Genomic DNA, 20,473 nt, shown 5'->3' with positions numbered 1-20,473 from the left:
AACTTAAAGTACACCGGTACATTAAATTATACTTCCTTTTGTACATGTCTCAGTGCTGAACGTTAAATACCATTTTGAATGACTGGTATTTACTGCCTTCGGACGACAAGAAGAACGTTTATATTATTCATAGATATATGGGCGCACCTCTAGGGTATTTATTTTAGAAATCACGATGCGTGGAAATGTAACTATGCAACTTGTGCTATAACAAAAAAGGGACGAACATTGTTCTCAAATGCTATCTAATATATATCTTCAGATTATATTCTTAATTTTCCGGATTCATTAATATAAAATTCTGATTTAAAGTTTACCTCGACCTTCCGGCTGTTTCGGTAACAGATAACCGTGACGTCATGTTGGTTGTCGGGTACTCCACACCCAAAAAGTCAATCGCGGCTAATAGAAAAAACAGCATTTTTGAAAAGTGTCCTTTCTCTGACAAGACTAGAGATAGAGGACGTCAACTTTTACTTTATTCATTATGCCTATTTAAACTATGTGTATTAGATATAAGACTGAAAAAAAATCAATATAAATAAAATAAGGCGATGAAACAGTATAAACAATTATCTAAGAATCATCAATTTCAATTTGCCATAATCGTGTAATGTATAAAATGTCAAAAAAAAGGTTCTGATATCCGAAAATAATATTTTACCTATATGGTATATATGTGATATGCTACCTGTATGGTAGAAAGTTTGTTTCATTTTCCCTTTATGGTATAAAAGAAGTGATATTTTACGTATATGGTATATAGTATGTAATATTTTACCATTGTGCATGAGCTGTTCCAAGAAATATCCTATGTGACTGGCCAATGACGAAGAAGCTGTCATAACGTCATCAGGCACGTGCGGTTCACGTGGCTCGTACCAGGTAGAAGATAAAATTATACCTACTTGACCTACAATAGTCAAGAAACATTGGTGTTACATTTGGTTTTGTATGGGGTAGAAACACAGTGTTATTTTGTTGCTTATTTAAAATGTACCCAATTAAATCAGAATTTTTCTTCGTATTACACTGTGAACAGCATAAATTAATGAGGTCGGAGTACATATCTGATGAAATCACAGATGTAAAGCGGCAACTTTTATCTATTTCTTATTTATTCATCTATATAAAAAAAAATTATCCATTGAATTCTTCGGTGGTTAAAGAGATACTAATCAACTTCATATTCGGCGTAATTAAACATCAAAATGATTTACCTCCCCTCGATTTCTTAAACTCATTGTGGTACATTTTGTACACCTCGGTATGTGACGTCATCAGATTAGCCTTGACCTTTGCTGAAGGAGTCGCGGATGTTATCACGGAATGTGTGTCCTGCACAGTAACCCAGAAATTAACCTGCAAAACAAACATAGTTTGTTATCACATTTTGGAGATTTTGGTTACATGAAAACTCGGTTGACAGGTTGAGTATATATCACTTAGTCCAGATATATTTGCATATGTGCACGTAAATGACCCAGTCAGTCAAAAAGCGCAATTTTGATTGGATACCAAAGCAAGCCTATCAATGATCAGGTAAACAAGATTCGTTTTAGTTCCAGCCCAGAAAACGGATTCGTTGAAGAAGGTTGACAAATCAATCCGTTCTGTAGCAACAGACCATGTCCTTGTCAAAGTTACGTAATGAAAACGTTCAAGTGCAACAATTTATTTTGTTTCGATTCCAATGTTTGAACATCTCCATCACAAGAATTGTGCCATCTCTACGCAAAAGTTTTGAAGTGTGATCTATGACTGCTAATGAACATTTAACGAGAAGGAAAGCTATTACACGGATCTGAACGACCCTGTTAAAACAAGTACTCTAGATTTGGTTTCAAATGCATTCAAAACAATAAAAATATCAAATTTGTATCGTAAATAATTACCTATTATCACAGTTAATAAACATAAACTTATGTAATATGCAAAAAGTATACAATTTACTTTTTTTGTAAAGATTTTTCACGTTTACGTCTTACTGACCCATAATAGACGGAATGAAAGACTTTATCTTGACTTCGTGCCAAATAAAATGGTATCAATTTTGCAATGTTTGTATTCGGTTAAAATGACCTTTTAAATTAAAATCACAAAAATATAGGTTTTCAACTGCTTGCTGCTATCTACCATAGCTAGGTTCGAAAGTACATGTTTATATTTGTATCGAAGGGTTCATTTAAATATTTATTCATTTATTTATCTATTTACTTATTTATTTTATTTATTGTTTATTTATTTATTTATTTATTTATTTATTTATTATTTATTTATTTATCTATTTATTTATTATAATTATCCTTATTGTTTCCCGGTTTGTTATAAGTACAATCTGTGTTAGTTTTGCTATAGTCCCAAAAATTAAATACATAAACAAAATGACACTATGCTTCATCAGAACTACCTATGATTCCAGGTCGGCAAACAACTATAGAATCTGCATAAGAAACCCTTCCGCCACACGCACCAAAACAAATCAACAACAAAAAACAATTAAACAATACAAACAAACAATAATCGAAAATATGTTCATGTCAAGACTTGTATCGAAAAATATCTGTTCTCCCTTACTGCTGCTAAATGGAGTGTGTTTCTGATGACGCGTGCACTGACGATTAAATACATGTAACTAGTTTGTGTTACAACGTCGGTATGGCATACGATATTGCTTAATGTGTTTATCGGTCACAACTAATATACGATCAGAAACACATCGAATTCCGGTCAGGCGTTTCTAAGTTACTCTTATCACAGCCAACACTTTAAAAACATAGTCCACATGACCTTAAACTTATATATATATCTGTCCGTACACGAGACATACACGTGAATACTGACTCATGAAGGTCATAGCTTGGGATGTATATAATATATATATGTATATATTTTGTATCAATTACACAATAAAACAATTTCACTAATATGTAACTTATATTTAAATCGGTTTTCTTTAAAGGATTAATGCTGATGCCAGACATTTATAAGATATCCAGAAGTTTTCAGCGCCATATTGACATGTAATGAAATTGTTCGCATAGGCTTAAGAGTCGATGTATCATAATGGTCACTATTCTATCACGAAATATCAATACACATCTGTGCAACATTTTTCAGTTAACCGGAAATGTATACGACGCCTAAAAGGAGGCTTGTTGTTTGTTTGGTCGGGTAAAATGTCCTCACAACAACCAGATGGTTCGAAAGATGGTTGTCAAGGAAACACCAACAAAAGACAGAAGAAAGCATTTCATACATTAGGGATCCGATTTTAACCACCCTCTATCATTATACAGCATTACTTATTCTCGTTGTCTAAAAAGTCCCCTCTACAGATGACATAGTTCGGAGAAGCGTATCCCGAATTAAGCAAGGAACGGCCATTTTGTCGCTATCTTACGATATACAACCTAGTGATGCACGGCATGCTTACACTTCCCCAGCCTATGTACGAATCCAGATTTATTTAATCAAGGTTGATTTGTGATTTCTGAAAGGAATGCATGAGACAAAGAACTTAATACGGCATTATACTGGGTTTCCAGTTTCTGGCATTCATAAGATCTTACAAACATGTAGTTGTTTAAGACACGGTCATTTGTAGCGTTCCAAATCAAGGTGTAAAAGTCATTTCTACCATAACAACTGTCACTTTGTACATCAACCTCAATGAAGAAACAAAGTATGCTTTGTCTGCAACAATACGTACCTACATAGACATATGCCACAAAATAGCATTTGCATCCTTGTTAAGCATACTAAGTATTGGCAATACCTGTCCTCTACCGGCCCTGCGCTAGAGCGCCTTTAAGGATTTTCTAAAAATAATAATGGTGTCCTTGACCTTGTTGCAACTATCATGAATCTTATTCGGGATATCATGGTCCTTTATATAATTGTGTGTTTAAAATCATTCAAGGAATTAAAGCGTTAAATCGCTGACACATTTCGATCCTGAAGACATACACAGACGGACGGAGATGAAACTTATTGTCACCCTAGATTCATCCACAGGGGACAAATACAGATTTTAAATATTACATCTGACATTGAGATGCCCATATTTGTTGATGACATTACTCGTCTCAAGGTACTCATATGAGTAAACTAGGTAACCCCTACCTGCTTGCCCAGGGTACGAAATCATGGTGTCGGCTACTCGATTAAAAGTGCTTGTAGACTTAACTATAAAACTGTGAAATCGAAACTTTTGTCTTACCCTGTCACTAAACGCTTCAAAACAGAGTCTGACGTAGTCCCGGAAGTGACGTAATGTAGAGGAGTTGAGCCACCCGCCGACTTCTTGTATGTGAACCGGAAGTTCCCCCGAGAGTAACGTCACCACTGGCGTCATACCTGCTGCTATGGTAGCATTGATCACGTGATTATAATAATCCAATCCAGGACTGTTCTGTCCATCCTTCTCCGTTAACAATCTCGACCAATTCAGAGCGAAGTGATAATGTGAAACCTTAAAGGAAATTGAGTAAAAAAGGAAATCTTAAGAAACCAAAAATACCTGGAAAACAGTGTTCACTGAGGCTGAGTACACATCTTATCTAGTTGTGTTGTATGTGAGAGTGTGTGAGAGTGTATGATGGTATGTGAGAGTGTGTGAGAGAGTGTATGGAGTTGTGTGAGAGTGTGTGAGAGTGCATGATGGTGTGTGGGAGTGTGTGATGGTGTGTGAGAGTGTATGAAGGTGTATGCCATGGTGTAGGCATGTGGATATGCAAGCCTGTATAAGCTGGAGTAGACGTTTACAGAAGTAATTATAATACATTACACGAAGTCATGAGTCTTCTCCCTGAATGTTTGTATAATGCTAACATTAATGCTTACATTCCTCAATCTATTTCTCTTTATTTACATACTGTACTGTTAACGGTATCTTGTATTTACTATATTTACTTTGAGATGCCTTTTGGGAGGACGTGTATATGTTGCCTGCTGCCTAATCCATTTGTTTACATGATATAAGTACGGTGTTCAATAAACATCAATATAATACCATTGTTTTAATATCCCACTGAACCCATTGTGTATTCTCTTCATGAACAAAAGCACCAGGGAAACGGATTCGAATATATATCAATATAACGCCATTATTTAGTAGTATGTTACATAACTTCATAGGCGTTATAATGTGTCTGGCAATATAGGGAGGGGTAGAATTAGAAAATAAAACATTAACCCAAACAAATTGTGAAAGCACCAATTGCTTGTGACATTTCAGCAACAGGCAGGCAAAATGTCATCTTAAAATCTGAGCAAGTAAAATACCAGTACTATTTCATAGTCCTAACATACCCCAAGAAACTTGGCAGCTCCAATGTTCTGATCAGCTTCGTCATATGACGTCATTTGGAAAGGATCTTTATCTGTTATTGGAAAAAAAATGTGTTTACATAATTTCGAAGCAACTGCAGTCTGGGATCAAAGCAGATGAATACAATGAACATATGACTACAATGGAACATGCTCTAATCGAAAGCTGAACAATCCGAAAACCTTATTGAAATGAAAATTCGATTAACGCACGCTGCATACAAGAAGTAATTGTCATAACGATGTACATGTGTATTTGGATCAGCATTACTGATACCTAGTCATAAATTTGGATGGAAAAGCAGGCCGTTTCGATTGCTTCCGAATTATCTGGAAATTGTATTTAAAGAAATCTATCAAATTAAGAGATATGCTTGAGAACCATTTAGCTGGATAAATGTTCCTATTAAAAAATAGATACTCTGTTATGTTACACGCATATATTTACATTGCTCCGCATATCGCCATCGACATAACGCTAAGAGGCAGTTGCCACCATACGCCTATAACACCCAGTGGGTCATATGACATTAAAAAGGCGGGATTTTTTTGTGTTGGTTTAGTTTTTTTCAAAGTTGACGAAAATAGTAAGACAATGTAAATATAAGTATTGAACAGTGGTTTTAATGTTGTTATAGTCGATATGGCAGCAAGATGTATGGTGGGCAAATGTAGCATGGAAACCCTAACGGGCGGGTTCCCATGCTACATTTGCCCACCATACATCTTGCTGCCATATCGACTATAACGACATTAAAACCACTGTTCATTGCTTAAATAAACTATACATACTCCTAAAGCTTAGTACCGGGGGTATCTGCACTTTTTAAAATACCAAAAACAGAAATGGAAACCATAATTTGTTTACAACACCAAGACATTCTAAACATGTATGTTGCATCCCAAGAGATTTTCCTGCGTGGAGGAATATGAGGAAACTGAATCATGTTAGTTTTCGTTGTAAATAGAACAATAACTTTTAATATTTACATTTTGGTGGCAAAGCCACGATATAAACTAAGTAAAAAGATTTGCAGTCTATGTGACCATAATTGACACCCAAAACGTGACATTAATCAATGCCGCGCATGAATATATTCACCCACCGGAACTACTTGTAACTAAGGTAAATCGTTTTTTATGTTCCGTCTTTGACGATAATAATTTGTTCATTCATCGTAGAAGCAAAATTCCTGGATAAAGTCTTTAAAAATCATTGTCAAATGTAAATATAAGCATTGAACTGCTTTCAGTTGGAAGTTATGGGCTGATGAATGCCAACTGGACAAAGGCAAAGTTAATGAAGCGCGCTAAATGAGGCTGTGATAATAAACTAATCGCGATGTTATATTTATAGAGTTCACAATGTGTAGAACGCTATATGACCAATGAATTCTCAGTCTCACGAAATATTCGTGTTATCGCATCTTTCCGGTTTTGCCGGAAATACCCGAAAATATGTGGATTACTGTACTTTTTATTGCTTACATATATAAACAATGATATTACACGCACACCATCTTTTAATAAATAATGGCCAATTGATATTCCTTAGCTTAAAATTTTCCATGGAAAAACTTGACAAAATTTTAAGAAAGTTTATCAACTGTGTTTTCTTAAATCAAATAATACTTTCCTATGGGGAAATTAAAGGCAATTCCTTGTTATTGGATGTTGATGAAACTGGGGTCTGTTGGGTTCAAAATATTGATAAGATCATTATACTGCGAAAGAATATGTAATATTCATTCTTTCTGGGTGCAATCATTATATACGTCAAACTACTTAGAATGTTTAACAGTATGTGATTTTTCGTTTTCTTATAATAGACAAAATATGCCTTGAAGATATGCTTTGACCCAATTGTCACTGTTAGAAAGGTGATAAACAAAATCTGTAACTATTACAGTTATATCCGAATACAATATAGTCACGATTTATAACCGTCTCCTGGTTAGAGAGATTTGAAAACAAATCCAGACATTCATATTAAATCTGGGCATAATTTATCACCCATCGAGTGTCATTTTAAAGGAGATCCAACGTTTGGGCGTTACGTGTAAAACTATATGTCCTTGACTAGTGCAGACATTAGTCTTAAAAATACAGCTATCAAAATGATATATCATATATCCCCTTGAAATTGAAAAATTGACTGCTTGGTAACAAAAGTAAAGAAATAAATCAGAAAGTTAACCCGAATTTTGTGGACGAGATGTGTCCATTTTCAAATTATATGTTTAAGCGAGCGATATTTTTTATTAAAGAATTTCACTTTGTAATTCTTTTATCTTTTAAACGTGTCATTGATTGACGTAAAGCTTCAAAATGATATATATATATATATATATATAGCAATATATATTTTTTAACTTCGAATATTTATCGAAAGATGCTGGTCAGAGTGACCAAGTGGGTTATCCTTCTTGTTTCTGGAAATGTACACGGGGAAAAGAGGGACGAATACTCCGGGAAAAGATATTGATATTTATATATTTAAGTTGGTCTTTGTGAATATGATAATATACATTTATAGATACAGGCATTACCTAGCGGGGAGGATATAACCACGGTGAGTGGCGAGGGGTCTAACAGCTTTCCCCGCAATATGATTCTTATTTGAGAGGGGGAGGGGGTGGGGCAGAACGCGTGCACGTGTTAGTCACAGCAATGTCGCATGCACCTGAGCCATATGTCAACGAGTTGATACGACGGTTCTAATCTCGCTGATTTATATTAGAGTCTGAAAGATTTGATGGGATGGTGCTTAATGACGGGAGAGGTGGGTTTAACGGTGGATATAGGAGGTCTGTGACGAAACGGACGAGACAAACTTCACATCGGATAGGGATGTAGGAAAATTCTCATATCACCGAGTAGATTGTAATATGGGCATTGTCCGCCTAAGCTAGCGATAAGTCCGGTACTTTCTGGAAAGTTATAAAGATAAACTTTTATTACCATAAATACAACATATTGGTATTTAAAGGTTTATTTTGTGTCGAATTCATGATTTATTTGTTTGGGTGTAAATATAGCTAATTCAGAATTTGTAATTTTTGTTGGTTCTTTATTACATAACGGAGAGGTAGGGGTAGCCGAGTAAACAAATATTTTTGTGTCATCATTAAAGATACACCGAATGTCCTTATCACAAATCCATTCGACAATACTCGGGATTTATCTACCGATCTGAATATGGTTTACGAGCCAGAAGAAATGGCCGCAACGATTATGTCAAGATTTTGTAGAAATCACACAGGGCGTTAAGTTTATCGATTAATCAACAACCACGCCACTTTAAAATGCCAAACGAGACTAGAAATCTAGATGGTAGGTATTGACAGCATGCAGACTCAATCTTTAAAATTAATTTGCTGAAAAATCTCTACATCTGTCGTATAAGATGTACCATCAAATAAGTTATGCTGTTTGATTTCGCATAATCATAATTACAACATTACTTAATTACAATGAGAAAAATAAAAATAATATTTAACTGACTTTACAGGTACTTATGAATGACATAGCTTTGAAGACAATTGTATGTACATCTAATTACACTAAATGGTATTTTCCCTGCAAAACTGAATAGACTGAATAAATTTGATGAAAACGGTTGTATATAACTTATTTAAAGTATAAATCATATTCCTCTAAGATTGAAATTATTTGGTACCGGAGCTACAAATCACAGTAAATTAAATGATAATTATAGCATAACCCCTTAAGAGGAGTTAACAATATGTGTACATGTATTATGTTATGTAAAATTTTGACGTTTTGATAATTATCAACTACAACAATATCAACAGAAAATGGTTTGGAAGGAAACAATAATTTTCATTTTTCCTAAATATATAAATATAATATGTATCGCATCTCGTATGTTGAAAAGCTATAATCCGCGTGAAAAGCATGTACATATGTCATTACTATTTTACTGGCTCCATTTATAGCAAGCTTACCTGAAAACGATGTTGCAGCACCCCACACAAAATCATTAGGGAACTTGCCAAAGATAAACTCCTCGCCCGACCCCTCGGGCGAAGGCGAGGACGCCACACAAGAGCGCAAGGCGCACAACCATATCCGATACCTTTGACGGATGGAGTTCTGGTAACGTGTAAGTCCGTCCGGCCAGCTCTGTGACCCGGTTGTTGCCGCGAGATTTTGTAACCAAGAAAGCCTTGTTCACGTGAATTAGGAATACATTCTAGCACGGTGCTGATGATAGGGTATACACACCCTCGTAGAGTATATAAATAGATACAGGTTTATGCTCCGAGAGATCTCCTTAAAACTTCAGCTTCTTTCTCCGGTATTTACACGTGAACGCCACAGGGACCTGATAATCTGTTGCACAGTCTGCGTGTATGTAGAGTTTTCGTGATAATTAGTGTTTTTCGGTTGCAGACATTTATGAATATATATATATTAAATACCACCCTTCAGTGATATCACCTCACTACCGAATTAATATCTAACCCGTTAAATGTCTTAAAAGTCCACATAAATACAATTTCAAGTACACCTAGCGTATAAGTAACAAAATATCACGTCCCTGTGGTGTTTAATGATACGTTGAAGTACCATCTGAATTGCTAATATCGGTGATTACCCGTATCTTTAAATGACCTTGACCTTTAGGATTACCAAGCTGACCTATATGTATATTCATCTGATTATATGTAAATTAATGCAATACCTTTAATTAACGGATTATAAGTTTATACTTGTGTCTTATTCCATTTCAGTTTTGACAAATAAAATATGTTAAAATAAAAAGAACTTTAATTAGAGGAAAAGACTCCATACTTGAGCTTCAATGAGTTGTAATAGTTCATGTCAACAGATTTCGATTTTTTTTTTCAAATAAGTTTTGCTCTGGATTAGGATTGTTCAACGTCCTATCAATAGCTAAGGTCACATAAGGACGACCTCCTCTGTGCGCGAGATGCATGCGTGAGGTGTATGCGTGCGTACTATGGGAGATTTGGATGCTTCATTAACCGAAATCCCTTACATTTTACGCCATACGTTAGTTAATGTAAATATATGCACATGATTTCACATTCTAAACATGTACTGCACAAGATAAATAGACAACGGTATGACAAAGATGTCATCACATTTGTTATCATTTCCTGAGATTAAGGAAACAATTTTCTGAATCCGTGAAAATATCACCTTGGTCATTCTGATATGAACTTTTAAACGGCAATATGTTTTCACTCCGCGTTTTTTTTACCATCATCAGATAGATAATGGCCTATACAAATTGTCCAACGTCCATCGCACGCCCTGTCGTAAAAACCACTGCTATCGTAATTTCTTATAAAGTAAAGTACTAAAGGGATCTTTTTAAAATTTCATATGTAAGTTCCCCTTGGACCCTAGTTGTGTATATTGTATTTTTGGACCGATCGAAAAACAATATGGCCGACAGACGGCCATGTTGGACTTTGGCAATTGAAGTTTTATTTTTTAGAAAGTGCTGAAGGGATCTTTCTCGAATATCATATGTATGTTTTCCTTAATCTCTGGTTGTGCCCATTTTATTTTTTGTCTTAGGAAAACAAAATGGCTTACAAGTGTCCATCTTGGATTTTGACAGTTTCTTGTATTTTTTTTCTCAAACTTGATGTAGGTTCCTCTTAGTTCAGTGCTATATCCTTCTGATTTTGAGTCAGAACAGAGAAACAAAATGGCTGAAAGTTGGCCATATTGAAAATTGATTTCTTGTTTTTCTCTGCTCAGAACATTTAACAGGTGTTTGGACGCGATAATATCGGAAAGGGCCGATTTCGTATAAATAGTCGGGGGTTCTATAACGACCGTTACGCGTTTGTACATTCTATTAGAAAACAAATACAGCATTGCCGTTGACCACTGACTGAAGTGGTCGGTCTGGATAACATTGTTTAATTTGATTCGTGATAGATAATGGAAGGGCCAAACGACAGAACCGTCGTCCCCGGGGAAGGTTAAACTTACAGTATATAAAGAGAATAATTGTGTGGTGTCCTGTAAACGCTACACAGTTTTTATTTAAAAAGTGAGTTTAACAATAAGTTATTGAATGGCACCAACGTAAATATACAAACATCAACGATTGAATCTGTGATGCAAAGAAAAATATTTGCATTTAAATATAGATGTAGATCAGCCGCAGATATTTCTGGGGAGGATTGACTTTTGAATCCCGTCGGCGACTTAGATTTTCGTAATCGGCCTCTCTGCCGACCTGGCCTAGTCGCGTCCTGATACATAATAACTTTGAAGGCCACCCAGTCTGTCTACCACTATCTCTTTCTATAAAACCATGCAAACAGCGAATATTGTGTCGACCGAAATATGTGTCAACACCGTAAGATTTGATACGAAAATTGAACTCATAGACCCTATGTGCGCCTCCTATTATGCGGTTGGTACGGGTTGGACGATTTAGTCTCCTTCGACCCAGGAAAAAGCTGCTGAATGATATAAGGTGCGGTGACTAACGTTCAATAATGTCAGACAACCCTGACTAGCTATACTGGTAATGAGAGAGTTGTCATGTGTGTCACGTTAGTCCGTTATCATTATATAATGTGACGTGTGGGTGTCGCGTTAGTCCGTTATCATTATATAATGTGACGTGTGGGTGTCGCGTTTGGCCGTTATCATTATATAATGTGACGTGTGGGTGTCGTGTTAGTCCGTTATCATTATATAATGTGACGTGTGAGTGTCACGTTAGTCCGTTATCATTATATAATGTGACGTGTGAGTGTCGCATTAGTCCGTTATCATTATATAATGTGACGTGTGGGTGTCGCATTAGTCCGTTATCATTATATAATGTGACGTGTGGGTGTCGCGTTTGGCCGTTATCATTATATAATGTGACGTGTGGGTGTCGCGTTAGTCCGTTATCATTATATAATGTGACGTGTGGGTGTGGCGTTAGTCCGTTATCATTATATAATGTGTCGTGTGTCGCGTTAGACCGTTATCATTATATAATGTGTCGTGTGGGTGTCGCGTTAGTCCGTTATCATTATATAATGTGACGTGTGGGTGTGGCGTTAGTCCGTTGTCATTATATAATGTGACGTGTGGGTGTCGCGTTAGTCCGTTATCATTATATAATGTGACGTGTGGGTTTCGCGTTAGTCCGTTATCATTATATAATGTGACGTGTGGGTGTCGCGTTAGTCCGTTATCATTATATAATGTGTCGTGTGTGTCGCGTTAGTCCGTTATCATTATATAATGTGACGTGTGGGTGTGGCGTTAGTCCGTTGTCATTATATAATGTGACGTGTGGGTGTCGCGTTAGTCCGTTATCATTATATAATGTGACGTGTGGGTGTCGCGTTAGTCCGTTATCATTATATAATGTGACGTGTGGGTGTCGCGTTAGTCCGTTATCATTATATAATGTGACGTGTGAGTGTCGCGTTAGGTCGTTATCATTATATAATGTGACGTATGGGTGTGGCGTTAGTCCGTTATCATTATATAATGTGACGTGTGGGTGTCGTGTTAGTCCGTTATCATTATATAATGTGACGTGTTAGTGTCGCGTTAGTCCGTTATCATTATATAATGTGACGTGTGGGTGTCGCGTTAGTCCGTTATCATTATATAATGTGACGTGTGGGTGTCGCGTTAGTCCGTTATCATTATATAATGTGACGTGTGGGTGTCGCGTTAGTCCGTTATCATTATATAATGTGACGTGTGGGTGTCGTGTTAGTCCGTTATCATTATATAATGTGACGTGTGGGTGTCGCGTTAGTCCGTTATCATTATATAACGTGACGTGTCGGTGTCGTGTTAGTCCGTTATCATTATATAATGTGACGTGTTGGTATCGCGTTTGGTTGTTATCATTATATAATGTGACGTGTGGGTGTGGCGTTAGTCCGTTATCATTATATAATGTGACGTGTGGGTGTCGCGTTAGTCCGTTATCATTATATAACGTGACGTGTCGGTGTCGCGTTAGTCCGTTATCATTATATAATGTGACGTGTGGGTGTCGCGTTAGTCCGTTATCATTATATAATGTGACGTGTTGGTATCGCGTTTGGTTGTTATCATTATATAATGTGACGTGTGGGTTTCGCGTTAGTCCGTTATCATTATATAATGTGACGTGTGGGTGTGGCGTTAGTCCGTTATCATTATATAATGTGACGTGTGGGTGTCGCGTTAGTCCGTTATCATTATATAATGTGACGTGTGGGTGTGGCGTTAGTCCGATATCATTATATAATGTGACGTGTGTGTGTCGCGTTAGTCCGTTATCATTATATAATGTGACGTGTGGGTGTCGTGTTAGTCCGTTATCATTATATAATGTGACGTGTGGGTGTCGCGTTAGTCCGTTATCATTATATAATGTGACGTGTGGGTGTCGCGTTAGTCCGTTATCATTATATAATGTGACGTGTGGGTGTCGCGTTAGTCCGTTATCATTATATAATGTGACGTGTGGGTGTCGCGTTAGTCCGTTATCATTATATAATGTGACGTGTGGGTTTCGCGTTAGTCCGTTATCATTATATAATGTGACGTGTGGGTGTCGCGTTAGTCCGTTATCATTATATAATGTGACGTGTGGGTGTCGCGTTAGTCCGTTATCATTATATAATGTGACGTGTGGGTGTCGCGTTAGTCCGTTATCATTATATAATGTGTCGTGTGTGTCGCGTTAGTCCGTTATCATTATATAATGTGTCGTGTGGGTGTCGCGTTAGTCCGTTATCATTATATAATGTGTCGTGTGTGTCGCGTTAGTCCGTTATCATTATATAATGTGACGTGTGTGTCGCGTTAGTCCGTTATCATTATATAATGTGTCGTGTGTGTCGCGTTAGTCCGTTATCATTATATAATGTGTCGTGTGGGTGTCGCGTTAGTCCGTTATCATTATATAATGTGACGTGTGGTGTCGCGTTAGTCCGTTATCATTATATAATGTGACGTGTGGGTGTCGCGTTAGTCCGTTATCATTATATAATGTGACGTGTGGGTGTCGCGTTAGTCCGTTATCATTATATAATGTGACGTGTGGGTGTCGCGTTAGTCCGTTATCATTATATAATGTGACGTGTGGGTGTCGCGTTAGTCCGTTATCATTATATAATGTGACGTGTGGGTGTCGCGTTAGTCCGTTATCATTATATAATGTGACGTGTGGGTGTCGCGTTAGTCCGTTATCATTATATAATGTGACGTGTGGGTGTCGCGTTAGTCCGTTATCATTATATAATGTGACGTGTGGGTGTCGCGTTAGTCCGTTATCATTATATAATGTGACGTGTGGGTGTCGCGTTAGTCCGTTATCATTATATAATGTGACGTGTGGGTGTCGCGTTAGTCCGTTATCATTATATAATGTGACGTGTGGGTGTCGCGTTAGTCCGTTATCATTATATAATGTGACGTGTGGGTGTCGCGTTAGTCCGTTATCATTATATAATGTGACGTGTGGGTGTCGCGTTAGTCCGTTATCATTATATAATGTGACGTGTGGGTCGCGTTAGTCCGTTATCATTATATAATGTGACGTGTGGGTGTCGCGTTAGTCCGTTATCATTATATAATGTGACGTGTGGGTGTCGCGTTAGTCCGTTATCATTATATAATGTGACGTGTGGGTGTCGCGTTAGTCCGTTATCATTATATAATGTGACGTGTGGGTTGTCGCGTTAGTCCGTTATCATTATATAATGTGACGTGTGGGTGTCGCGTTAGTCCGTTATCATTATATAATGTGACGTGTGGGTGTCGCGTTAGTCCGTTATCATTATATAATGTGACGTGTGGGTGTCGCGTTAGTCCGTTATCATTATATAATGTGACGTGTGGGTGTCGCGTTAGTCCGTTATCATTATATAATGTGACGTGTGGGTGTCGCGTTAGTCCGTTATCATTATATAATGTGACGTGTGGGTGTCGCGTTAGTCCGTTATCATTATATAATGTGACGTGTGGGTGTCGCGTTAGTCCGTTATCATTATATAATGTGACGTGTGGGTGTCGCGTTAGTCCGTTATCATTATATAATGTGACGTGTGGGTGTCGCGTTAGTCCGTTATCATTATATAATGTGACGTGTGGGTGTCGCGTTAGTCCGTTATCATTATATAATGTGACGTGTGGGTGTCGCGTTAGTCCGTTATCATTATATAATGTGACGTGTGGGTGTCGCGTTAGTCCGTTATCATTATATAATGTGACGTGTTGGTGTCGCGTTAGTCCGTTATCATTATATAATGTGACGTGTGGGTGTCGCGTTAGTCCGTTATCATTATATAATGTGACGTGTGGGTGTCGCGTTAGTCCGTTATCATTATATAATGTGACGTGTGGGTGTCGCGTTAGTCCGTTATCATTATATAATGTGACGTGTGGGTGTCGCGTTAGTCCGTTATCATTATATAATGTGACGTGTGGGTGTCGCGTTAGTCCGTTATCATTATATAATGTGACGTGTGGGTGTCGCGTTAGTCCGTTATCATTATATAATGTGACGTGTGGGTGTCGCGTTAGTCCGTTATCATTATATAATGTGACGTGTGGGTGTCGCGTTAGTCCGTTATCATTATATAATGTGACGTGTGGGTGTCGCGTTAGTCCGTTATCATTATATAATGTGACGTGTGGGTGTCGCGTTAGTCCGTTATCATTATATAATGTGACGTGTGGGTGTCGCGTTAGTCCGTTATCATTATATAATGTGACGTGTGGTGTCGCGTTAGTCCGTTATCATTATATAATGTGACGTGTGGGTGTCGCGTTAGTCCGTTATCATTATATAATGTGACGTGTGGGTGTCGCGTTAGTCCGTTATCATTATATAATGTGACGTGTGGGTGTCGCGTTAGTCCGTTATCATTATATAATGTGACGTGTGGGTGTCGCGTTAGTCCGTTATCATTATATAATGTGACGTGTGGGTGTCGCGTTAGTCCGTTATCATTATATAATGTGACGTTGTGGTGTCGCGTTAGTCCGTTATCATTATATAATGTGTACGTGGCGGTGTCCGCAGTTAGTCCGTGATCATTATATAATGTGACTGTGGGGGGTCCGCAGTTAGTCCGTTATCATTATATATAATGTGACGTGGTGGGTGTCCTTAGTCCTTATCATTATAGAAGGTGACGTGTGGGTGTACGCGTGTTAGTCCGTTATCATTGATATATTGACGTGTGGGATGTCGCGTTAGGCCGTTAGCAGGATATAAAATGTGTACGTGTCGGGTGTCGCGTTAGGTCCGTTATCATTATATAATGGTGAACGTGTGGGTGTCGCGTTAGTACCGTCTATCATTAGATAGAGTGGACGTGTGGGTGTCGCTTAGTCCGTTATCAGTATATAATGTGACGTGTGGGGTCGTCGTTAGTCCGTTATCATTATATAATGTGACGTGTGGGTGTCGCGTTAGTCCGTTATCATTATATAATGTGACGTGTGGGTGTCGCGTTAGTCCGTTATCATTATATAATGTGACGTGTGGGTGTCGCGTTAGACCGTTATCATTATATAATGTGACGTGTGGGTGTCGCGTTAGTCCGTTATCATTATATAATGTGACGTGTGGGTGTCGTGTTAGTCCGTTATCATTATATAATGTGACGTGTGGGTGTCGCGTTAGTCCGTTATCATTATATAATGTGACGTGTGGGTGTCGCGTTAGTCCGTTATCATTATATAATGTGACGTGTGTGTCGCGTTAGTCCGTTATCATTATATAATGTGACGTGTGGGTGTCGCGTTAGTCCGTTATCATTATATAATGTGACGTGGTGGTGTCGTGTTAGTTCCGTTATCATTATATAATGTGACGTGTGGGTGTCGCGTTAGTCCGTTATCATTATATAATGTGACGTGTGGGTGTGGCGTTAGTCCGTTATCATTATATAATGTGACGTGTGGGTGTGGTTAGTCCGTTATCATTATATAATGTGACGTGTGGGTGTCGCGTTAGTCCGTTATCATTATATAATGTGACGTGTGGGTGTCGCGTTAGTCCGTTATCATTATATAATGTGACGTGTGGGTGTCGCGTTAGTCCGTTATCATTATATAATGTGACGTGTGGGTGTCGCGTTAGTCCGTTATCATTATATAATGTGACGTGTGGGTGTCGCGTTAGTCCGTTATCATTATATAATGTGACGTGTGAGTGTCGCGTTAGTCCGTTATCATTATATAATGTGACGTGTGGGTGTCGCGTTAGTCCGTTATCATTATATAATGTGACGTGTTGGTGTCGTGTTAGTCCGTTATCATTATATAATGTGACGTGTGGGTGTCGCGTTAGTCCGTTATCATTATATAATGTGACGTGTGGGTGTGGCGTTAGTCCGTTATCATTATATAATGTGACGTGTGGGTGTCGCGTTAGTCCGTTATCATTATATAATGTGACGTGTGGGTGTCGCGTTAGTCTGTTATCATTAGATAATGTGACGTGTGGGTGTCGCGTTAGTCCGTTATCATTATATAATGTGACGTGTCGGTGTCGTGTTAGTCCGTTATCATTATATAATGTGACGTGTGGGTGTCGCGTTAGTCCGTTATCATTATATAATGTGACGTGTGGGTGTCGCGTTAGTCCGTTATCATTATATAATGTGACGTGTGGGTGTCGCGTTAGTCCGTTATCATTATATAATGTGACGTGTCGGTGTCGTGTTAGTCCGTTATCATTATATAATGTGACGTGTGGGTGTCGCGTTAGTCCGTTATCATTATATAATGTGACGTGTGGGTGTCGCGTTAGTCCGTTATCATTATATAATGTGTCGTGTGTCGCGTTAGTCCGTTATCATTATATAATGTGACGTGTGGGCGCCGCGTTAGTCCGTTATCATTACATAATGTGACGTGTGGGTGTCGTGTTAGTCCGTTATCATTATATAATGTGTCGTGTGTCGCGTTAGTCCGTTATCATTATATAATGTGACGTGTCGGTGTCGTGTTAGTCCGTTATCATTATATAATGTGACGTGTGGGTGTCGTGTTAGTCCGTTATCATTATATAATGTGTCGTGTGTCGCGTTAGTCCGTTATCATTATATAATGTGACGTGTGGGCGCCGCGTTAGTCCGTTATCATTACATAATGTGACGTGTGGGTGTCGCGTTAGTCCGTTATCATTATATAATGTGACGTGTGGGTGACGCGTTAGTCCGTTATCATTATATAATGTGTCGTGTGTGTCGCGTTAGTCCGTTATCATTATATAATGTGACGTGTGGGTGTCGCGTTAGTCCGTTATCATTATATAATGTGTCGTGTTGGTGTCGCGTTAGTCCGTTATCATTATATAATGTGACGTGTGAGTGTCGTGTTAGTCCGTTATCATTATATAATGTGACGTGTGGGTGTCGCGTTAGTCCGTTATCATTATATAATGTGACGTGTGAGTGTCGTGTTAGTCCGTTATCATTATATAATGTGACGTGTGGGTGTCGCGTTAGTCCGTTATCATTATATAATGTGACGTGTGGGTGTCGCGTTAGTCCGTTATCATTATATAATGTGACGTGTGAGTGTCGCGTTAGTCCGTTATCATTATATAATGTGACGTGTGGGTGTCGCGTTAGTCCGTTATCATTATATAATGTGACGTGTTAGTGTCACGTTAGTCCGTTATCATTATATAATGTGACGTGTGTGTGTCGCGTTAGTCCGTTATCATTATATAATGTGACGTGTGGGTGTCGCGTTAGTCCGTTATCATTATATAATGTGACGTGTGGGTGTCGCGTTAGTCCGTTATCATTATATAATGTGACGTGTGGGTGTCGCGTTAGTCCGTTATCATTATATAATGTGACGTGTGGGTGTCGCGTTAGTCCGTTATCATTATATAATGTGACGTGTGAGTGTCACGTTAGTCCGTTATCATTATATAATGTGACGTGTGTGTGTCGCGTTAGTCCGTTATCATTATATAATGTGACGTGTGGGTGTCGCGTTAGTCCGTTATCATTATATAATGTGACGTGTGGGTGTCGCGTTAGTCCGTTATCATTATATAATGTGACGTGTGAGTGTCACGTTAGTCCGTTATCATTATATAATGTGACGTGTGTGTGTCGCGTTAGTCCGTTATCATTATATAATGTGACGTGTTAGTGTCACGTTAGTCCGTTATCATTATATAATGTGACGTGTGTGTGTCGCGTTAGTCCGTTATCATTATATAATGTGACGTGTGGGTGTCGCGTTAGTCCGTTATCATTATATAATGTGACGTGTGAGTGTCGTGTTAGTCCGTTATCATTATATAATGTGACGTGTGGGTGTCGCGTTAGTCCGTTATCATTATATAATGTGACGTGTGGGTGTCGCGTTAGTCCGTTATCATTATATAATGTGACGTGTGGGTGTCGCGTTAGTCCGTTATCATTATATAATGTGACGTGTGGGTGTCGCGTTAGTCCGTTATCATTATATAATGTGACGTGTGGGTGTCGCGTTAGTCCGTTATCATTATATAATGTGACGTGTGGGTGTCGCGTTAGTCCGTTATCATTATATAATGTGACGTGTGGGTGTCGCGTTAGTCCGTTATCATTATATAATGTGACGTGTGGGTGTCGCGTTAGTCCGTTATCATTATATAATGTGACGTGTGGGTGTGGCGTTAGTCCGTTATCATTATATAATGTGACGTGTGGGTGTCGCGTTAGTCCGTAATTATTATATGTGACGTGTGGGTGTGGCATTAGTCCGTTATCATTATATAATGTGTCGTGTTGGTGTGGCGTTAGTCCGTTATCATTATATAATGTGTCGTGTGGGTGTCGCGTTAGTCCGTTATCATTATATAATGTGACGTGTGGGTGTCGCGTTAGTCCGTTATCATTATATAATGTGACGTGTGGGTGTCGCGTTAGTCCGTTATCATTATATAATGTGACGTGTGGGTGTCGCGTTAGTCCGTTATCATTATATAATGTGTCGTGTTGGTGTGGCGTTAGTCCGTTATCATTATATAATGTGACGTGTGGGTGTCGCGTTAGTCCGTTATCATTATATAATGTGACGTGTGGGTGTCGCGTTAGTCCGTTATCATTATATAATGTGACGTGTGGGTGTCGCGTTAGTCCGTTATCATTATATAATG

General features: G+C 38.3%; 1 protein-coding gene across 1 annotated transcript in view; it reads right to left on the bottom strand.

The window, feature by feature from the left end:
- Positions 1 to 9,525, bottom strand: part of LOC117332095 — a 68,184-nt gene extending 58,659 nt beyond the window's left edge. Inside the window, 6 exon segments of the mRNA XM_033890980.1 lie at positions 318 to 402; positions 782 to 913; positions 1,221 to 1,362; positions 4,223 to 4,474; positions 5,314 to 5,384; positions 9,300 to 9,525. Coding sequence (XP_033746871.1) covers positions 318 to 402; positions 782 to 913; positions 1,221 to 1,362; positions 4,223 to 4,474; positions 5,314 to 5,367 — 665 coding nt within the window. The 5' untranslated portion in view covers positions 5,368 to 5,384; positions 9,300 to 9,525.
- Between the last annotated feature and the right edge of the window lie 10,948 nt (positions 9,526 to 20,473).

The sequence above is a fragment of the Pecten maximus genome, chromosome 8, assembly GCF_902652985.1.
Source record: "Pecten maximus chromosome 8, xPecMax1.1, whole genome shotgun sequence".
In the NCBI taxonomy this organism is placed as follows: domain Eukaryota; kingdom Metazoa; phylum Mollusca; class Bivalvia; order Pectinida; family Pectinidae; genus Pecten; species Pecten maximus.
The sequence above is the reverse complement of the archived record's forward strand: the minus strand, read 5'-3'. Positions and strand labels throughout refer to the sequence as shown.